The sequence below is a fragment of the Notamacropus eugenii genome, chromosome 3 (assembly GCF_028372415.1).
Source record: "Notamacropus eugenii isolate mMacEug1 chromosome 3, mMacEug1.pri_v2, whole genome shotgun sequence".
Taxonomy (NCBI): Eukaryota; Metazoa; Chordata; class Mammalia; order Diprotodontia; family Macropodidae; genus Notamacropus; species Notamacropus eugenii.
The window spans coordinates 298,871,180-298,892,538 of record NC_092874.1 but is presented as its reverse complement, the minus strand read 5'-3'; the positions used below and the strand labels follow the sequence as shown (position 1 = coordinate 298,892,538).

General features: G+C 45.9%; 1 protein-coding gene across 1 annotated transcript in view; it reads right to left on the bottom strand.

Moving 5' to 3' along the window:
* CACNA1I (calcium voltage-gated channel subunit alpha1 I) overlaps window positions 1–21,359 on the bottom strand; it is a 221,031-nt gene that overhangs the window by 140,713 nt on the left and 58,959 nt on the right. Inside the window, exons 2-3 of the mRNA XM_072656199.1 lie at window positions 8,182–8,293; window positions 7,568–7,701 (exon numbers count right to left, since the gene is read on the bottom strand). Of these exons, the coding sequence (XP_072512300.1) occupies window positions 7,568–7,701; window positions 8,182–8,293 (246 nt within the window). The remainder of the gene's footprint in view (window positions 1–7,567; window positions 7,702–8,181; window positions 8,294–21,359) is intronic.

Genomic DNA, 21,359 nt, shown 5'->3' with positions numbered 1-21,359 from the left:
AGAGAGTCCCCAAGTTTGGAGGAACAGGGGACTGTGTGGGGGTTGTGGTGTGTGGTCACTTCTCTGGTGTCTGTTGGCCTCCCTCAGACAGCAGGCAACATGATAGTAAAGAGTCAGATGGAGATTCCCATGTCCTGCCTCAGTTGTTTCCCTCTCCCTCTGAAGTTTCCAGCCCATTCCTCAATCTGGGTGTGCCAGGCTCTCCCGTTGGGCTCTTCTCCTGTGCCCAGCTCCAGAGGGGACATGCTCAGTCCTGGGGCTGCTTTTACTGGCCTCCTCTGTCAGAGCTCCATCAGGAGAACAAAATGATGCAAACAACCCCTTCCGTTCCTAAAACATTTCCCATGGGCCTTTCTACTGGCTTCTCCAAATGACCCTGATGTGGGTACAGAGAGCACTGGATTTGGAATTCTCCTCCTTACCAGCTGTGTGACCTTGGGAAAATCTCTGCTCCCCTCTGAGCCTCAGCTTTCTCCTTTCTACCCTCTTGGTCCCCCACAATCAAACTCCCAATATCGCTCCAACTTCCCCTAGTACCAATTTTCTTCACGGATGCTATGGCAGTCACATTCCACTAACTCATTGGTCCCAGAATACCTTCTGTGCCAGGTGGTACAGCCAATTTAGAAGCTGCTGAGGCAGCAGGCCTGCTCTCCTGTGGCTAAAGGCTCCAGGCACCCTAGGACTTGGTAGGGAAGCATCGGTGTCAAAGGGAAAGTCCAGCAGCAGAGAATGAAAGGTACAAGGATTGGGGGTCAGATCACCTGGAAATCAATCCCTCCTCTGACACTAACTGTGTGACCTTGGGCTCATTCCATGAGCCTCAGTTTCCTTGGAGATGGCCTCTGATTTCCTTTCAGCTTGAAAGTCATGAGTCAAATGACCTCCCTCTGATACTCCCTTTGCAAGTTTCCCCATCTGTAAAATGGCACTGCCCTGCCTACCTCCCATCTTGTGAGAAATAAGATGATGGTGGAAAGCACCAGGTGCTAAGTGACTATCAGCCTTCATTGTCGCTGTTGTAAACAAATCGATCTCTTACTATGCCCTCCAGCTTCAGTCCCTTTGGGGAACCAGAGGTCCAGCTCAGGCAGAGACAAGGGGACTGCCACAAAGGACATCCAATGGATGCTCAGCCAAACTCAAGTCCTTCCTACAGAGCAATGTCTCTGCACCTGAGCCGTGCAGGGACACGTGAGCTCTGACTGTGAATCCTCACTAAGCAAGCTGAGGCATCTGTGTGGATGGATGGCCAATACTGAGTTTCTAATGAGCAGAGAGTATGGGAAATTGGGCTACACAAAAGATGTCAAATATGTCCCTTCAGCTGTGGTAGTCAAACCAGATTAAAATGGAATTGGGAAATATTTAACAAAATTAATGAGATAGAATAGACCACAGATAATGCTCATTTGAGGTTTTCTGAGCCAATAGGAGGCCTTGTGGCTTGATTGATCTGAATGTGACACCACTGGCCCAGCTACCCATGATGATAGTTTATATGTCTGCTCCCTGGGAGTATTGTGGAGAATCAGAAATAGCAAAGCTTCATTGTGAAGGTATATCCTATAATCACATGCCCCAGCTTCCCACTGTCCCCATTTTACAGATGAGGAAACTGAGTCCCAGAGAAATTAAGTGGCTTGCCTAGGATCACACATGCAAGTGATAAAGCAGAGGTTTTCCATTCAAAATTCAACTGAGCTCTACAAAGCACTAGAGACAGAGGAAATTTAGACACCACAGCCCCCCACCCCAGAACAAACAGGGGGATCCAAGGGTAGGAGAGGGACACAGACGGAGAAGGAGGAAGGTTGTTACCAGCTGAAGGGACCAAGGGATGCTTACTAGAGGAGGTAACATGGGATTTGTCATTGGAGTAACTCTTGAAGGGCCCCAGTAATCACAGGGCTTCACTCTTTGGAAATGTCCGTAACTGGTCATGGGCTCTTGGGTGTTGAAAGGGACCCTGGGCCGTATAATCCAAATTCCATCATCTTATACACAGACAAAAATGAGGCCCAGAGGAAAGTGACCTGCCTGAGGGAGGTCAAACAAGAGTGTCAGGATTTGCACCCAGGTCTCAGAATCCAAACCTAGCCTTCTTTCTACTATACCATACTCCCTCTCATTTAAAAACAAACAAACAAACAAAAAAACCCAGACTAACAATTTATAAAGACAGAAACAGCCATACATTCATCCAGTGGTCAGACTTCTGCCAACTTCGTTTCTTGGGAACCAAGCCATGGCACCAAGAGTTGCCCTTCTAGGCCTCAGTTTCCCCACAAAAAATGAGGAAAAGTTCAGCCCACAGTCTTCTGATTCAATGTCAAGCAGATGGGCTGTGTGACCTCCAGTGGAGTCACTTTCCTCTCTGTAAAAGGAAGGGGCCGAATGAGGCAACTGCTGAAGTCCCTTCATGCTCTGACATTCTATGTTTATGACTAATGATGAAGTAAGATGCTTTTCTTTTCTTCGAAGACCTGGCGAGACAGTGCCAGGCACCCAGCAGGCATTCAAGGAAGGCCTTCAGATGAAGGTAAAATCATTGATGAGTGTTCCTTATAAATAAATCATCTGCCCAGGAGACCAGCTTCTGTCAACCATCTCAGCACAGGGTGTACTCAAGACCTGTCAAGGGCACACACAAGAACAAGGGGGAACTTTCCCAGTCTCAGTCTGGCCATTCTTGGAGCCGACCAACAAATGTATTAAGCTTTTACTGTGTGCTGGCCCCTGTGCTGGATGCTGGGGATCTAAAGCAAAGACAAAACAAAATCTGCCCCTCAAGGAGCTCAGAGATACATAGATAGATAGATGGATAGATGGATGGATGGATAGACATATAGATGGACAGACGGACAGAGAGAGAGATGGATGGATGGATAGTTAGGCAGATAAACACACAGATGGACAAACAGATAGACAGACAGAGACATTCAGACAGATAGACAGGTAGATGGATGGATAGATAGATAGATAGATAGATGGATGGATGGATGGATGGATGGATGGATGGATGGATGGATGGATGGGTGGGTGGGTGGGTGGATGGATGGATGGATGGATAGATAGATAGACAGACAGACAGACAGACAGACAGACAGACAGATAGATAGATAGATAGATAGATAGATAGATGGATGGATGGATGGATGGATAGATAGATAGATAGATGGATAGACAGACAAACTACGGACCAAATAAATGAACAGAAGTGAAATACAAGGTCCGTGATGGGGTACTAGCAGTTTGGGGAAATCTGGGAAGGTTTCCTGTACACAGTGGTACATGAGTTGCTTTTAAAAGGAAGAGAGGCCTTCTATGAAGTAGAAGGGAAGGGGGGGGGTGTTCCAGGAATGGGGCACAGCCAGTACAAAGGCACAGAGTTGGGAAGCAGTGTCATATATAAGGAAAAGAGAAGTGTAGTTTAGTGGGATTTGATTCTCATAACAACCATTCAAGGTAGATGCTATTATCTCCATTTTACAGTGGAGGAAACTGAGGTAAACAGAAATTAAGATATTTAACCAGGGCCACACAGCTAGTATATGTCTGGGGCTAAATTTGAAATTGGGGCTTCCTAACCCCAGGGCCAGGGCTCTATCTGCTTTGGCACCAGTTGCTTCAGTCAGGTATAATGAATCTAAAGAGACCCTAATAGGCCAAATGGAGTTGACATTTTATTCTAGGGGGAACAGGGGACAGAGTGCAGGTGCCTGAGCAGGGCAGTGCCATGGGCAGATCTATGCTGGCAGCTGAGCACTGAAGGGAAAGAAGAGGGGAAGACTTGAGGCAGGAAGACTGGGAGGCTGCTGCCATTGTCTAGGGGAGAGGGAAGCTGGATATTGGCTGTGTCAACACAGAGAAGAGACCAGATGGGAAAGATGGGATAAAGGCAGGAAGGATGAGATCTGGCCAGTGATTTGAGGTGGGGGTGAGGGAGGCATTGAGGCTGGAAGCCTGGGAGGATGATGGCGTCCTCGACAAGTGATGGGAAAGCTGAGAAGAGTGGAGATTGGGAGAAAAGATCTTTTCCATTTGGGGCAGGTAGAGTTAGAGATGCTAGCTACTAAAACCTAGAATGAGGAGACCCAGGGCCTGTTCCAGGATTTTGCCCACTGGTTTTCAATGAGGCCTTGGTCAAGGGTAAGAGATGTGGTAGTATAATGGATAGAGAGCTGACCTTGGAGGCTTCCTACAGCACATGCTGGCTGTGTGACCTTGAGAAGATCACTTAACCTCTCTGTGCTCTAGGCACCTGTTCAAGACTTTCAATGCCCTCATGGAAAGAATCTCCTATACCAATCCCTTGGACAAGTTGTGTCCATTTTCATCTATGTAATAGGGAGGTTGGACTAGTGGGAAGGGGTATCCTGGTCTTAGAATTGGAACACAATCTGAGTTCAGGACCCAGCTTAGACAACATTAGCTGTGAGACCCTAGACAAATCACTTACCTTCCCAACATCTCAGTGGTCTCATCTGCAAAATCCTGTCATGACGATGCCCAACACAACCAGGGGTACAGCTTTGAGCAATGGAATTTAAATATGCAATGGACTCCACTGCGGTGGGGATGGTGGAAGGTGTCACAGGATGTGGGTTCAAGTCCTAGTTCGACTTAGTAACTATAGACCCAAGGCCAACTCAGGCCCATCTGAGCTTCACTTGAACTCTTGTAATCAGTCTTCTAATGGGTCTCACCCCTCTCCCCCTTTCTCCAAGACCCAGCTCAAGCCCTGCCTTCTACTGGAGGCCTTCCATGCCCCACCCCCTGAACTACTACTGCCTTCTCTTCTGGGTTACCTTCCATCTACTCTCCATATTTCTTCTGTGTTCCTGATTCCATGCATGTTGTCTCCCCAGAGACTATGAAGTCCTTGAGGGCAAGGTAAGTGTTATGCCTTTCTTGTACCCCTAACACTTAACCCAAAGCCTGGCACATAGTAAGCATTTAAAAAATGCTCTCAACTCTAGTTTTCCCACATGTAAAATGACAGGACTATAATACATTATTTTTAAGGTCCCATCTAAGTGTATTTGGGGGTTTTTTTAGTTAAAAAACAAAAAAGAAAGATCTGAGTGATCAAGAAAGCAGTTATAACAAAACCCATACACTTTTCTCCATAAGAGGGGGGCAGAATGCATTATATATAAAATGTTACCTGCTTAATTCTCTGGTTTTCCCTAGCAACCTCCAATCCCCTAACTCACAATATTCTGTAGATTAAAGGCATTGAGAGAGGCTGTCTGCTTAAAGAGTCCTCTCCAGGCTGATGACGAAGGAGGAGACAGAAGATATCTCCACAACAAAAACTCAGCAGGCAGGAACCATTCAGTTTGGCCACAAATGGATGTACAAAGACCCACACAACTGTGCTGGTCAATAACTCAGATACAGCTGTGCTGGTCAACAGCTCAAACAGCCTGTGAAGAGTCATTATATAAAGTTCTACAGTATAACCATGGGCATTCAGATTGATGACTGAATCATCCAGAAAAGGTGAAAGTCTATGTTCTGTATAATCTATCTACTAAGGGAGGGAAGTGAAGAAATATTTTTAAAAGATTTTTATAAGACATGGTTAAGATTTTAAATGTTTCTTCATTGGACACTTTAGTTATTGCAAAGTTTCACTTATATGGAATACCCTGTGCCCCTCAAAATCTGGATCAACAATCTAATGCTTCAACTGAGCTTTGAACTAGCCTACCTGCATGCATCTGCCTTAGAACCTGCTGCTTCACGTACTGTATGACTTTGAACAAGTAACCTCCTCTGGACTTCAGTTAAATAATCGTCCTAGTGTTGAACTGGATTATCTCAGGGGGTCTCTTCTAGCTGTGACAGACATTCTGTGAGTTCACAGGAGGCAGTGAAAGATAGCACTCTGGCTGTTACCATATGATAAGAAGTCACATTTCTATAACCCTTTAAGGTTTAACAGGGGTGGGGAACCTGCACCCTTGAGGGCACATGTGGCCCTCTAGATCCTCAACTGTGCCCCTTTGACTAAATTCAAACTTCACAGAACAGTTCCCTACCCCTGGTTTATGGGATGTGTACTTGTCCTTTGAGAAAGAAGGTATTATTATCATACAGAGGCTGAGAGAGAAGGTAAGTGATAAGCCCAAGATCACATAGACAGAAAAGAGGCAGGATTTTAACTCAGGCCTTCTGACTCCAAACCCTTTTGGATTAACACAAATAGCTTCTCATCTAGAATAAATCAAAACCAATTTCACACATATTCTGACAATACCAAAATAGAAACCTTCTGGATTTCGCTAACAGAATCCCAGAGCATGGAGAGACTTGAGATATCACTCCTCCTCACTGCCATTTACAACTACCTGTGTGACCTTAGTCAAGTCACTTTCTCTATCTGGGCCTCAGTTTTCTCATCTGCAAAAAGTACCAGAAGACTTCTGAGGTCTCTCTCAGCTCAGGGTCTAGGATCCCATGATTGTCCTATAGAACTAGAATCTGAACTAGGAAGTCTCTGACAAATACTTGAAGACCTCCAGTGACAGAGCTCACCATCTAAGGAGACAGTTCATTGACTCTGGGATAGCTCTGAGGTTAGGAAGCTTTGCCTAACACCTGGTACTGACCTCCAGGCCCAAGAAGAACAAGGCTAACAACTCCCCCATATGACCACCCTTCAGGGGCTTGAAGGCAGCTCAAAAAGAGCACCAGTCTCCTGCCTCTATACACTCTTTGGTCTACCTGTAGTCTTCCTAAAATATATTATTCTGAATGAACTCAAATCCTCAAGATGTGGGATGATAAGGAAAGAGAACAGAACTCTCAGTTCCATCATTCTGGACTCTCCCTCCTTTTAATACAGCCTAAGATCAATTCATCAGACTTTCTGTATGATCAATGCACTGTTGACTAATACTGAACTTGCAGTACACTAGGACTGTCCCCCTCTGTCCCCACCAGCAATCGGGGTGGAATGACTTGCCCAGGGACACACAGAAGAAATTATCTAAGGCCAAATTTGAACTCAGGTCCTCTCGACTCCAGGGCCGTTGCTCTATCCACTGAGCAACCTAGCAGCCCCAACTCCCATCTCTTCTTCACGAGAACATTGTCTACCCTTTCCTCCCTATTGTGTACCTGGGCTGGAGCACTCTGAATCCAACCAGAATGTGACTGATAAATGCCCTTGTGACAGGATCTGTATAGTGTCAGTCTACAATAACATGGTTGAGACCTTGTAACCAAATCTCTTCGTTACATTGCTCAGCTCATCAACCAAGTACAGCATCTTTATGGCACTAACTGCCATGGTTAGTTAGGTGAAACATTGTTTTACCTGAAGTCCTATTTTCTTGGAACCAACTGATGCTAGGTGACTAATGCCCCTCCCCATACTGCCACATGGCAAGAACCAGATGTCCATGGCTTTCCTTCCCTCACCTGTCTCTGATCAATCCATAGAAAGGCTAAGGATCGATTACTCAGTCAACAAGCCCCCCAGCCTGGCTTTCCTCCCTCTTCCAGGTCCCACCCATCTCTGTCAGGAAGAGGGATGAGTAGCCTTGTGACCTACCCAGCCATCACAATGAAGAAATCCAGCCGATTCCAGGTGTCCCCCAGGTAACACTTCCTGCCGAAAATCCCCAGGGCCACCATCTTCAGCACCATCTCCATGGCAAAGAAGATGAAGATGAAGTCGTCAAATACCTGCAGGGGGTGAAGGGTGGGAAGGGGGAGACAAGCAGGGGAGAGGCGTGAGTGAAGGTCAGGGCAGACTCAGCTCAGCAGATAGAGTGGAGGGAAGCGGAAGGCCCCCAGGAGGGGGAGCCAGGGCTGACCACACCAGCCCTCTGCCTGCTTAGGGTGCTGGCCTGTGCTTTCCACACTTTTCAGTGGAAGGTGGTGATCACTGACTCCAGGATTCTGTGGGGTTGTGGTCAGTCTGGCTGGGGTCCATGCTTCTGCCTGGTGCTGTAACATCCCCTGCCTCTATTCCCTGCCCATTCTGGGCCCCAGCACTGTACTCATCAGGCCTGCACATGGTGCCTAGCTCATGGGGTCCTGTATGCCCAACTAGACTGGCCTTCTCTCTCCTACAAGGAGGGCAAGGGAGGGCATCACCATGGTATGCCCTGGTTCTATGAACCAGCATCCAGTGATCAAGTGGGCCTGGGAGGCTGACTTTACCTGCAGGATCTTGCAGCGGTCAGACAGACAGTCCATGTCCTCACATGGCTGGTACATGCCCAGGGTGACGCAGTTGAGGAGGATCACCAACATGCTGATACACTCGAACCAAGTGAGGGCAGAGGGCGCAACGTCAAGGAAGACACAGATGGACATGACTGAGTCCTCTCCCCCATGCCCGGGCTTAGGAGCATCCCCATCCCACCCTATCCCCAGTCTAAATACTTACTTAGCCCCCTTCCCTAGGACTGGGACCATTGAAACTGTAAAACAATCAGGCAGAAATTTGATTTAGACAAGCATCTTGCATCATGTACTAAAATGAGCTCCACATGGCTACATGACCTAAAGATAAAAAGTTATATCATAAAAATCAGAGGAGAACAGAAATAGGCACCATTCCCAAGAACAGAAAAGAAGTGATAAAGCTGATCCTAAAAGACAAGGGAGACAGTTTTAATTAGACATAATTAAAGGCCTTTCTAAGAAATGAATCAAAGCAGATAGAATCAGAAAAATGTTAGGAAAAAACCCTTTGCATCAAATCTCGCAGATAAAAGACAGATATTCAAGAAATGCAGGGAGTTGATATGAATGTATGTGACACGGAGCCACACACTGATACAGAAATTGTCAAAGGCTATGAACGCTTTTCAAAAGAGCTACAAATTATATACGATTGTATGAAAACATTTCAGATAACTAATGAGCAGAAAATCACAGCGGAAAAGGTCTTTTAACTCATGGAAGCATAGGCTCTACAGGACAGGTGGTCCTTAGAAGTCACCCAGTCCCTCTTCCTCATTTTACAAATGGGGAAAAGAGAGATCAGAGAGGAAAAGTGACTTGCCCCAAGTCATTCAGAAGTGTTGTTCAGTCATGTCCAACTCTTTGTGACCCCATTTGGGATTTTCTTTCTCCAGTTCATTTGACAGATGAGGACACTAAGGCAAACACGGCAAGGTGATTTTCCCAGGATCACACAGCTAGTAAGTGTGAGAGGCCAGATTTGAACTCAGGTCCTCCTGACTCTAAGTGTGAGACTTTATCCACTGGGCCACCTAGCTGCCTACAGTAGGAAGTAAAATCATAGATTTCAAGTCAGAAAGGACCTTCGAGGCTTAACTAGCCCAACCCCCCTCATGTTACAGATAAGGAACTAAATTCCAGAGAGGCTAAGGCCCAAGACCACACAATCATGGAGACAGGATTTGAACCCAGGACTCTGACTCTAGATCTTTTCCCATTGTATAACAGTGAGACTTGAAACTGGGCCCGTGGATCTTCCCACAGCACTGAGCTGAGCTAATGCCTCAGGGCCCATCCCTAGGCACACAAATTCTAAAAGCTCACAGTGCCAGTTATTTTCATCCATCTTCCACCATCGACATGTCCTTGGCCTAGGGAACTTGGGGGCGGCCACTTGGCAGTCAGGGTCTCTGGGCTTTGGGGTCCTCCACTAACTTGCTATATCTTAGAGTCATCTGCATCTCCCATCAGTAACATAAACTGGGCATGAGAGAGCCCTCCACTACCGTCCTCTGCAGCCCTAGTGCTCTTGAGGGGACCTAGGAATCCCCCATGGCTCACCCCACTCTGTGAGGGTGGAGTCAACAATGTGACAATCCTGGACAGACCCCACCAGGGTCCTTGGACTCAGTGGAGGGACAGAGACAAGAGAAGTGAGTGCTTCCAGAGGAGGGAGGCCTGAATTCGAGGTCACTGGCTGAATTCTTAGTCTTGCTCCCTGATCTTCTACTACTACATGAGCCTAGGGGCAGCTAGGTGGTGCAGTGGATAGAGCACCAGTGCAAGAGTCAGGAGGACCTGAGTTCAAATCTTATCTCAGACACTTGACACGCACTAGTTGTGTGACCTTGGGCAAGTCACTTAACCCCAATTGCCTCATCCTGGGTCATCTCCAGTCATCCTGATGAATATCTGGTCACTGGATTCAGATGGCTGTGGAGGAGAAGTGAGGCTGGTGACCTGCACAGCCCTCCTGCACTCAAAACAAAGTCAAGTGCAAGTCATGTCATCATTTCTCTGATGGCATGGTCTTCTTCGGCAACGAAAGACGAACACACACACACACACACACACACACACGCCTATGATTTGGAAACCATTTCATGGACAGCAAGGTGGGCATCAGGGTAGAACAATGACAGCTCTGGCCTCGGGGGAGAAAAGGCCTGGATCTAAATCCTGGATCTACCATTCCCCATGTTGTGTGACCTTGGCCAAGTCACTTTCATTTCTCTGAGCCCTGGTTTTTTTCATCTATAAAATGGTAACAATGATGCCAATAAAAGGTGATGATGATAAATAATACCCACCTCAAGGGAGTGACTGAGGACCAAAGAAGGTAACGGAATGGAAAGAAGATGTCAGGAAGTTCTTGTAATGACAGGGATGTGATCGCAGACATCAAGCAGACCACCAGCCTCTTCTCTGGATGAAGGAATGGACAAGATCATCTCCAAGGGCCTTCCTGACTCTTTGATGGTCTCCGTTTGGTGACTGACCTGTGCTGAATGTGGAGTCTCAAGATCTGAGTTCTAATCTCAACTGTGTGATGTTAGCCAAGTCATTTCTCCTTCTGTGGGTCTCAGTTTACAGGGGAGAATCTATAAGCTGTGGGGTTTGGACTAGATGTCCTATGTGTCTCTCTTGGAGCCACTCTACCTTTCTTTGGGCCTCATTCTGTCTCTCTGTGTCTGTGTCTCTTTTTTGTTTCCCTCTCTCTTTGTGTCTCTGGATCTTTCCCTGGGAATCTCTTTGTCTCTATCTCACTCCCCTTGTTGGGATCTCTGTCTCTATGTCTCCTCTTGTTCTCTCTCTCCTCTCTCTCTCTCTCTCTGTCTCTCTCTCTCTCTCTCTCTGTCTCTGTCTCTGTCTCTGTCCTCTCTGTCTGTCTCCTCTTCCCTCTCTTTTCTCCCTTCTCTCTCCATCTGCCTCTTCCTGTCCTCTCTCTCTTCTCTCTCTCTATCCCCTCTGTCTGTCTGTCTCTTCCCCCCTCCCCCCCCCTCTCTCTCCCTCCCTCTCTGTCTCTCTGCATCTCAGTCTTTCCATCTCAGTTTCTGCATCCCTCTGTGTTGACCTCTGTCTCACATCCTCCCTGCCTCAGTCTCCCTCGATCCTTTTGTTTCCCTCTGTCTCTGGGCCTCTCTATTCCAGCCTCCCCATCCTTCCCTTGTTTCTCTTTTTCTGCCTGGTTTGAAAGCATCACCAAAGTTAAAGGCAGCTCAAAGGCGCCACAGGCCAGTGCTGGCTAATCACAAACCCAGGGCTACAGGGTGTGGATGAGTGAGGGCCAAGGAGAATGAGCCTGGTCTGCCTTGCTGGGTAATGAGCTCTGAGTGTGTATGTGTAAGAAGGGGAGCAGTGGCTGACCCTGAGTTCCATCCAAGTCTGTCCCCTGCAGTTGTGTACCTGCCCAGCCTCAGGCACTCCCCCTATTTTCCCATATGCTCTACCTCCCCTCTCCCCTCCAATGCTGGACACTATTCTCTTTAGGATTCCACAGCCAGGAACTAATTAAACACAATATAAACGTTTGCCTTTATGACGCAGGGAACACTGGCGCCTTAACTTTGCCAAAAGCCTTCCCTGGCCTGAGCTGGGTGGATTCCATCCTGCTGGGCGAGAGGACCATGGGTTAGCTGAGGTGGGATCGCCATGGCTACCAGCGATTGGCCAAAGAAGCTGTCCCTCTACTCAGAAAGTCAGCTGAGGACTTGCCTCAAGTGGAGGCCAATTCAATTAAATCAGTCCACAGCCATTTATTAAGCACCTACTGTGTGCAGAGCACTGTGCTGAGCACCAGGGGGACACAGACAAAAGTTAAACATATATTTGAAGAAGACAACAGTACTGATTAAGCACCTACTGTGTGCAGAGTGGTGTGTCTCCTAGTAGCCTCTACCCTCATGGTGGGGAGTGAGGTCAAGGCCAATAATTATAGAACTAACAATAATAAGCTCTGCAGGAAAGTGGAAGGAGGGTGGAGTTGACAAGGGAATCAGCAGCACTGAAGCAGGGCTTTAAAGGATTCAGGAACGTCCAAAGGGACAAAGGGAAAGGGCAGCACGCTAGGCCCAGGGAGCCCTGTCTGAGCCAGGTCAGAACCATTCCCCGGGATGCTGGGCTGCCCGACAGCTCTAAGGCAAGGAAATTCATATGGAAAAGTAGAATCGTGGCCATGGAGTCTGAACTTCTTCTTCTACAGATGAGGAAACTGAGGCACAAAGTCAGGGTTAGAGGGGCGAAATCACTTGCCCAGGGCCACACAGCTGGCAAACGCCTGAGGTGGGATTTGAACACAGGTCCTCTAGCTAGGTGGCACAGTGGGTAGAGTGCTAGGTAGGAGTCAGGAAGGCTCATCTTCCTGAGCTCAAATTCAGCCTCAGATACTCACTAGTTGTACGACCCTGGGCAAGTCACTTAATCCTGTGTGCCTCAGTTTCCTCATCTGTAAAATAAGCTGGAGAAGGAAATGGCAAACCCCTCCAGTATCTCTGCCAAGAAAACCCTAAAAGGGATCATGGAGAGTTAGACATGACTGAAATGATTGAACAATAAAACCTCTAACTCCAGAAATAATGCTTCAGCCTTCCCGGCTCCTGGGACCCCCGGACTTGCCCACTCAACTCCCAGCATGCTATAGTCCATGACATTCTCATTTCTAAGACCTTTACCAGCTCTGACATTCTCTGTTCTCCCAACGCTGACATTCTAGGATTCAGAGCTCTGAGGATGACGCAATTCCAATTTCTTAGCACCATGTGCTGTCCATAAGAATGGATCTGACTGCCAGGCAGGGAAGCAGCCCTCAGCCTCTTGGAATTTAGAGCTGGGAAGGGACAATGAGTGTCAGAACTGAGAGGGCCCTTGTTCTGCAGAGGAGGAAACTGAGGCACACAGGATTAAGTGGGTAGCTGGATGCCCCACTGGTCAGAGATGCCTCCTGGGAAGGATTCCTTCCCTGGGTTGGGAGGATGGCCTGGGATGACTTTCAACTCCAGAGTTGCTGGTTTCTCTGTTCTCTGAGGGGGTGTCACATCTGATTTCAAGGTGTCTAGAAAGATCTTAGAGTCTCTTAACCCAGGACTGTCCCATGCTTATTTGTTCTCAGTTCAGAGATGAAATGGATCTTAGAGAGCATCTAGGACCCTTCACCCCATTTTACAGATTAGGAAACTGAGGCTCAGAGAGGGGAAATCACTTACTCAAGGTCTCAAGATAAATTAATACCAGAACTGGGATGGTAATTCAGGCCTTCTGACTCCTGTTCCATACCATTCAATGCCCAATGATTTCTGCTTTCACCCCAATTACCATCATCAGAGGATCTTGGCAGGTGAGAACACTTCTTTCTGCCTTTCATACAACATGGTGCCATGGAAGGCTGAAAGACTCAGTCTCATGTCTCAGCCTCTGCCCTGAGCTGTTTGCGTGACCCTGTGCAAATCACAGCAGCTTTGGGTGACCCAGACAACAGCTATAAGTTGTAAAGAAGGCACCAGTCTGCATTGGCAAGAAAGTTGACTCATCTGGGAGGACTGAGGCCCAGGCCCTTGCCCTCTCCTCATCTTTCATATACATCCTAATAACAGCTTTCCATTGTAAGGTGTGCCAAGCACTTCCCTGAGTTTAGTGGTACAAGTATTATTAACCCCTCTTTACAGAGGAAGAAACTGAGGCCCAAAGAGAGAGACTTGGCCAAAGTCACGCTGCTAGGTAGTGCAGAGCTTGGACCTGAGCCCAGGTTTCTGAAGTACAGAGCTAGAGCAAAGGAGAGAGGTGGGAAGGGAAGGGAAGGGAGACAAATATAAGGAACCATGCTATATATTGTGAAGGCAGACAAAATAGACCCTGCTTCTACTCTCCCAGAGGGGTATAACACATCACCCCAAGAATATACATGCTAATTTAAAATATGCACCAGCATAGAGAGGGTCAGGAAGGGCTTCCTGTAGGAGGCAGTATTGGAATTTGGCTCTTAAGGAAACTTGGGATTCTCAGGGCTGGAGGAGGTCTTCATTTATACTGTACAGGTGGGAGATGGGAAGCCAGGCTCACCCACAACCAGCAGGACTCATTTGGCAGAAGCAGGTTGGGACAAGTGAAGTCTATTGAGCTAAGAAAGGTAACCTTGAAGGCCCCTCTCAGACCTTATGTTTAGCAGCTTGGGGCTTGATGATGGCACCTGAGAATAAATTCTCCCCTTGTGTTTTAAAAGGCCCCATGATCTGGAGTTTCCTGAGAAATCCCTGAACCTCCTGCTCCCATCCCATATATGGTGAGCCATGGTGGGCCCTGGTCACCATAGGAATGCCTTCCCGAGAATCCACAGCCCTCCTCCTGCCCCATTTCCAGGCCCTTCTCTCCCCTACCTTCAGATTTCCTCCCTGCTTCTTGGATTGACTCCTACCCCCTCCCCTATAATCTCCCATTCTTTCACTCTGTCCCTTCTCGTTCAGCCTCTTTCCTCCTCCCCAACTAGTCACAAGCCAGTGATTAATTCTGAAAGCTGCCAAAGCCCTTTGCAGAATCTGCATCAGGCAAATTCTAGCTTCATTATTAATTAACTTCTCTGAAGTTCAAACATTCTAATTACAAATGAACTTTCTCCTTACCGTCTTTCCCCCTTCCTTCTCTCTTTCTCTCTCTCTCACTCTCCATTCTCTGTCTCTTCCTCTCTTCTCTCTCTTTCTCTCTGTCAGTCTCTGTCTACCTTTCCTCTTCTCTTTCTCTTCTCTCCCCTCACCCTTTCTCTCTCCTCTGCCTCTCATTCTTTCTCCTCTGTTTTCCTCTTCTTTCTTTTCATCTTTCCCCCATCTTCCCTCTCTGCTCTTCTCTTCTCTCTCATTACCAGCATGGGAGTCATTTCAGAATCATCCACTGTCTTTGGATGGTCAGATCACCCACTGATCAGAGCAAAGTGCAGAATCAACCCCCAAGAAAGTGAGAAGGCATTGTGTACAATTGCACCAGCTCCTACCCAACCTACTTACACAGAATAGAAGCCCGACTACTGACTGGCACTCTAGGATTTGTACATCCAAGGGAAAGATAAGATTTCTTCACAGCCCTGAGAGAAATTTGAACTAATGCAATCTTGGAGCAAAAAGGAAGACGTGTCACATCTGGGAAGTTTCCAAGAGACACAGAACCTCCAAAAGAACACATAGAAGGCCCCTCCTGGGGCCTAATAAACAGAACTGCAAAGTGTTGGTAGCACCAAAAGAACAAACAGAAAAAACCCAAAGGAGAAAGCTGAAGGCTAAGCTGCTGGGAGAGGGTGATGGGAACAGAGAGAAGGATGGAGGCTGGTCCCTGGGCTTCTGCAGGCATCTCAGAACAGCATCTTAGGCTGAGACCCCCCATGAGATGCCACCTTCAAAGAGATATTCCCCAAAGACAGTTGCTCTTTCCTCAACTTCCCCTCCCTCTGCCTGTCTGATCACATGCACTGTGACATACCCAGCCTGGATATTTTGCCCCCATGTTTTCTGGGGAAGCATTTTTTTGGCTTACTCCTGTCCTAGGCACTTAGGACAGGGAGGCACAGGTCAAAGCATAAGATATGGCCCCATTTCCTCAAGTTGTGCATAGAGAAGGGAAGACAGGACACACTCATGTGAAAAGTTTTTAAAAACAGCTCACAGTTCACAACAAGCAAACAGTAGATGCTACCAGGGCTCAGTGGGTGGGATAGACAGTGAGTGCTGAGGAATTCTGAGTGTGAGAGAAGGGTGACTGGGGGCCGGTGGTCAGAAATGGCTTCCTGGAAGAGGCAGGCCTGAAACAGGGCCCTGAAGGTGGAGGGAATCTGGAGGAGAGACTGGTTGTGGGGTGGCTGAGATCTCTTCATCTATACAAGTTCTACTCAGTCAGGTCCCTGAGGCCCTTTCCAGAGGACATTTGGACACTGGGTTCAAATCATGATTCTACAGCTTACTGCTTGTCACTTCCCACTTTGGAGCCTCAGTTTCCTCATCTGTACAACAAGGGGATTGGACTAGATGATCTTGAGGGTCTCTTCTAGAACTATGATCCATAAGGCCAAAGGGAGTCAAACTCCTAGAGACATGGGTGAGGGTGGAGGGAGGGGAGATGCCTTTGCAGGGGAAGTACATGAGAATCAACACAGATAAAGAGCTAGTCTGAGAGGCAAGAAGACCTGGGTTCAAGTCCTGGTGCTCCCTCTCTTTTGTGTGTCAAAGAATAATGAAATAACATGGGTTACCCATCTATTAGGTAACAATGAAACAAATTATAGTGGGTGAATATAATGGGATGGTGGCAGAGAAATATGGGAAGACTTGTATGAACTGATGCAAAGTGAATTGACCAGAAGCAGGAGAACAGTTTCTACAATGACGAGGTGACTCTGACAGACTTAGGAGTTCTGTTCAATGCAGTGACCAATCGCAGCTGCAAAGAGCCACCAACGAGGTCTGTGGTTGACTCAGAATTATCAACATATGACCTGGCCAATGTTAGAGCTCCCTCCTCCCCAAATCCCTCCCCCTTCCCACGTGCGCTCTACCCTCTCAGAACCCTGTTTGCTCCCAACTAATCCAAGACAAATGGGGTTATATTAATGAAGATGGTGACTTTCATAAGACTTTAATTACATTTCTGTAATGTTTTATTGTGACAAAACTCTTTCCTCACAACCACTATGTAAAGTGGGTAGCGTGTGGATTATTATCTCCATTGAAGATGAGGAACTGAGGCCCAGAGATGGCAGGTGACAGGAATATCTGCAGTGGATAGAGGGCCAGGCCTGAGCCAAGAAGACTCATCTTCACAAGTTCAAAGTCAGCCTCAGACACTTATTAGCTGTGTGACCCTGGGAAAGTCATTTCACCCTGTTTGCCTCAGTTTCTTCATCTGTAAAATGATCTAGAGAAGGAAATGGCAAACCACTGCAGTATCTTTGCCAAGAAAAACCCCCAAATAGGGCCACAAAGAGTTAGACATGATTGAAAGGACAACAAACTCTCAAACCCAACCAGTTAAAAATTAGCACATAGCCTTTTGCATCAACCTGCCACTTCTCCAAACTTCCCTGTCTCTGCTGAAGGTACAGCTATTCCTTGACTCATCTAGGACTGAAGTTCTTCCTTCTCTTCTTACATCCAGTGGGTTTTTCTGGGTCATGGCTTCTGCCTTCTCAATACCTCTTACAACCATCCCTTCCTCTCCACTGGCATGGCCACCATCCTAGTCCAGGCCCTCATCATTTCTCACCTGGATGGCTGCGGTCACCTCCTCCTTGATGTCCCTACCCCCAATCCCTCCTCTCTCCATTTCATCCCATACCCAGCTGGCTGCCCAGGCCACTCCCCTGCTCATGTAGTCTGGGGTTCCCTAGTGCCTCTAAGATGGTCTACACTACTCAAGGTCTGATTCAAGCCTACCCATTCCCTTTCACACACTATTTTGTTGTTTTCAATCATTTCAGTTGTTTCTGATTCTTTAGGGTTTTCTTAGCAAAGATATTGGACTGGTTTGCCATCTTATCCTCTATCATGCACTCTTCCAGTAAAACTGCCCTACTAACTTGACATCCCATCTCCCACCTCCCTGACTTTTCACAGGTGGTCCTTCATGCCTGGAATGCACACCCTCCTCAGGTCCACATTTTAAAATATTTAGAAGCTTTCGAGAGTGTGCTCAGGGGCCACCTGCTACTACAGGAAGTCTTTCCCTCCTAGTTGCTAGTACTCTTACCTTCCTCCAGGTATATTTTATTTATTTGTGTAAATGTTGTATCAACCTTAACAGAAAGCAAACTTCTTGAAAACTGGGACTATGTTTTTGCTTTCTCTTTTTATCCCTTGAACTTAGTACAACACCTGGCACATAGTAGGTACCTTAATTCAGCTCCTTAAGCTGAAGTAAACTGTATGCCACTGATGCCTCTTAGTAGCTAATAACAATTAATTAAATTGGAGCTAACATTTATATAGATCAATGTGCTTTTCATCATTTTATTCTTAAAATAGCCTTATGAGGTCAGTGCTCTCCTTATCCTCATTTTACAAATGAGGAGACTAAAGCTGGAAGAGATTAGGGGACTTCTCCAGGTTCTGAGGTAGGATTTGAACTCAGGTCTTCCTGACTCATAATCTAATACTCTATCAACTCTACCAAGAAATACATGCAGTCTCCTTCTCTGGTGATTCAATGAGGTATCCCTCCCATGTTAATTCAATTTCATTCAACTAACATATATTAAGCACCTATTAGGTGCCCAGCAATGAGGACATTAAGGAAAAAAGTCATTTGGGACAGCTGAGTCAAGAGATTGAAAAGTAAGTGGTAGGAAGAGTAAGGAGGCCAATTTGGCCGCCCACCTCACATCAAGGGAAGAGAGAAATAAAGCTGGAAAGGCTGCCTTCAGTCAGAGTTGAGAGTTTTTATGGGCTAGCACTTCCAGGTAACATATGTGTGTTTTTGCAAGGGCCTTCTGGAGACCCCAACTCAACTGAGAAGGAATAAATCCAAGGGAATTTCCAGCAGCAGCAGCAGTCCCTAGAGCTAAACACAGCTGCTGACTCCAAGCCTGAGAAGTCCCCAAGTGGCTGGAGCCAGGGGATCAGTGAGTCGTAAGCTGCCTCCCTGCTGTATACACTCCAGATGTACCTACCCCATGCCTTCTGCTTCCCCTGACCTTCTCAGGGTTCATAGACAAATCTCCTCCCTGAAATTGAAAAAGGTGCTGTTCCTGTTTGAAGCCAAAATGTCAGAGAGAAACAAGCCTGGAGAGAAACAAACATCCCTCCCTGCTCAGGCTCCTGAAACGGCCCCCATCAGTACTTCTTTAGGGTTCGGGACTCTAAAATTTGGAAGGAATCTCACATGCCAGATCTGAAGCTGGAATCCATTCTACTACACTCATGGTCATCCATCTTGTGTCTGAAGACCTCCAGCAAACAGGAAGCTCACTACTTTCCAAGGTAGCTAATACAATTGCTGGACAGCTCCTTTTACACTGAGCCAAAAATGGGCCTCTCTGCAGCTTCTAGCTTTTCTCCTAGTTTTATCCAAGCAGAGAAAAGATAATCCCTCTATTTTTTTAAAATTAATATATTTTTTTCAGTTTTCAACAATCAATTCCATAAATCTCAAATTTTCCCCCCTTCCTCACCTAGATGGCATACAATCTTATATGGGTTCTATACATACATCTTTAATAAACACATTTTCACATTAGTCATGTTGCATACAAGAATTAAAATGAATGGGAGAAACCATGAGCAAAACCAAACCGAAACAAAATATAACACAAGAGAACATAGTCTGCTTCATTCTACATTCTGATTCCATAATTCTTTCTCTGGATGTGGATGGCATTTTGCATCACCAGTCCTTTGGGAATGTTTTAGGTCCTTGCATTGCTGTGAAAGGCTAAGTCCATCAGAAATAGTCCTCACACCCTGTGGCTGTTACTGTGTACAATGTTTTCCTGGTTCTGCTCACTTCATTCAGCATCAGTTCATATAAGTCCTTCCAGGCCTCTCAGAAGTCCTCCTGTTCATCACTTCTTATAGCACAATAGTATTCCATTACATTCATATACCACAACTTGTTCAGTCATTCCCCAATGGATGGGCATCCCTTTGATTTCCAGTTCTTGGCCACCACAAAGAGAGCTGCTATAAGTATTTTTGTACATGTGGGACCTTTTCCCATTTCTGTGATCTCTTTGGGATACAGTCCTTAGAAGCAGTATTGCTGGGTCAAAGGGTATGGACATTTTTGTAGCCCTTTGGGTATGGTTCCAAATTGCTCTCCAGAATGGTTGGATCAGCTCATAGCTCCACCAACAATGAATTAGTGTCCCAACTCTCCCACATCCTTTCCAATATTTATCGTCCTTCTGTTTTGTCATGTTAGCCAATCTGATAGGTGTGATGTGGTACCTCAGAGTTGTTTTGATTTACATCTCTCTAAACAATAGTGATTTGGAGCATATTTTCATATGACTACAGATAGCTTTAACTTCTCCATCTGAAAACTGCCTTTTCATATTTGATCATTTATCAGTTGAAGAATGACTTGTATTCTTGTAAATTTGACTCAGTTCTCTATATCTTTTAGAAATGAGGACTTTATTACAGACACTAGTTACAAAAGTTCTTTCCCAGTTTTCTGTTTCCCTCCTAATCTTGGTTGCATTGGATTTGTTTGTGAAAAACCTTTTCAGTTTAATATAATCAAAATTATCCATTTTGCACTTCATAATGTTCTCTACCTCATTTGGTCATAAATTTCTCCATTCTCCATAAATCTGACAAATACACTATTCCTTGCTCCACTAATTTGTTTATAGTATCAGTCTTTATTACCTAGATCATATATTCATTTGGACATATATTCATTTATTCTTGGGTACAGCATTGGTCTATACCCAGTTTCCACCATAGTGTTACCCTGTTTTCCCAGCAGTTTTTGTCAAACAGTAAGTTCTTACCCCACAAGCTGGGGTCCTTGGATTTATCAAACAGTAGACTGCTATATTCATTGACTACTGTCTTGAGTACCTAATCTATTCCACTGATCTACCTCTCTACTTCTTAGCTAGCATCAAATTGTTTGGATGATTGCTGCTTTATAATACAATTTACGATCTGCTAGGGCTAGGGCACCTTCCCTAGCATTTCTTTTCATTAATTCCCTTGATATTCTGGACCTTTGGTTCCTCCAGATGAATTTTGATATTTTTTTTCAGCTCTAGAAAATAATTTTCTGGTAGTTTGATTGGTATGGCACTGACTAAGTCAATTAATTTAGGTAGAACTGTCATTTTTATTATATTAGCTCAGCCTACCCACGAGCAACTGATGTTTTTCCAATTACTTAGATCTGACTTTATTCGTGTGAAAAGTGTTTTGTAATTGTGTTCATATAGTCCCTGGGTTTGTTTTGACAGGTAGACTTCCAGATATGTTATAGTGTCTATTGTAACTTCTTTTTCTATCTCTTGCTGTTGGGCTTTGTTAGTAATACATAGAAATTCAGGTGATTTACGTGGGTTTATTTTGTAACCTGCAACTTTGCCAAAGTTGTTTATTATTTCAAATGGTTTTTATTTTATTCTCTAGGATTCTCTAAGTATATCATCATATCATCTGGAAAGAGTGATAACTTAGTTTCTT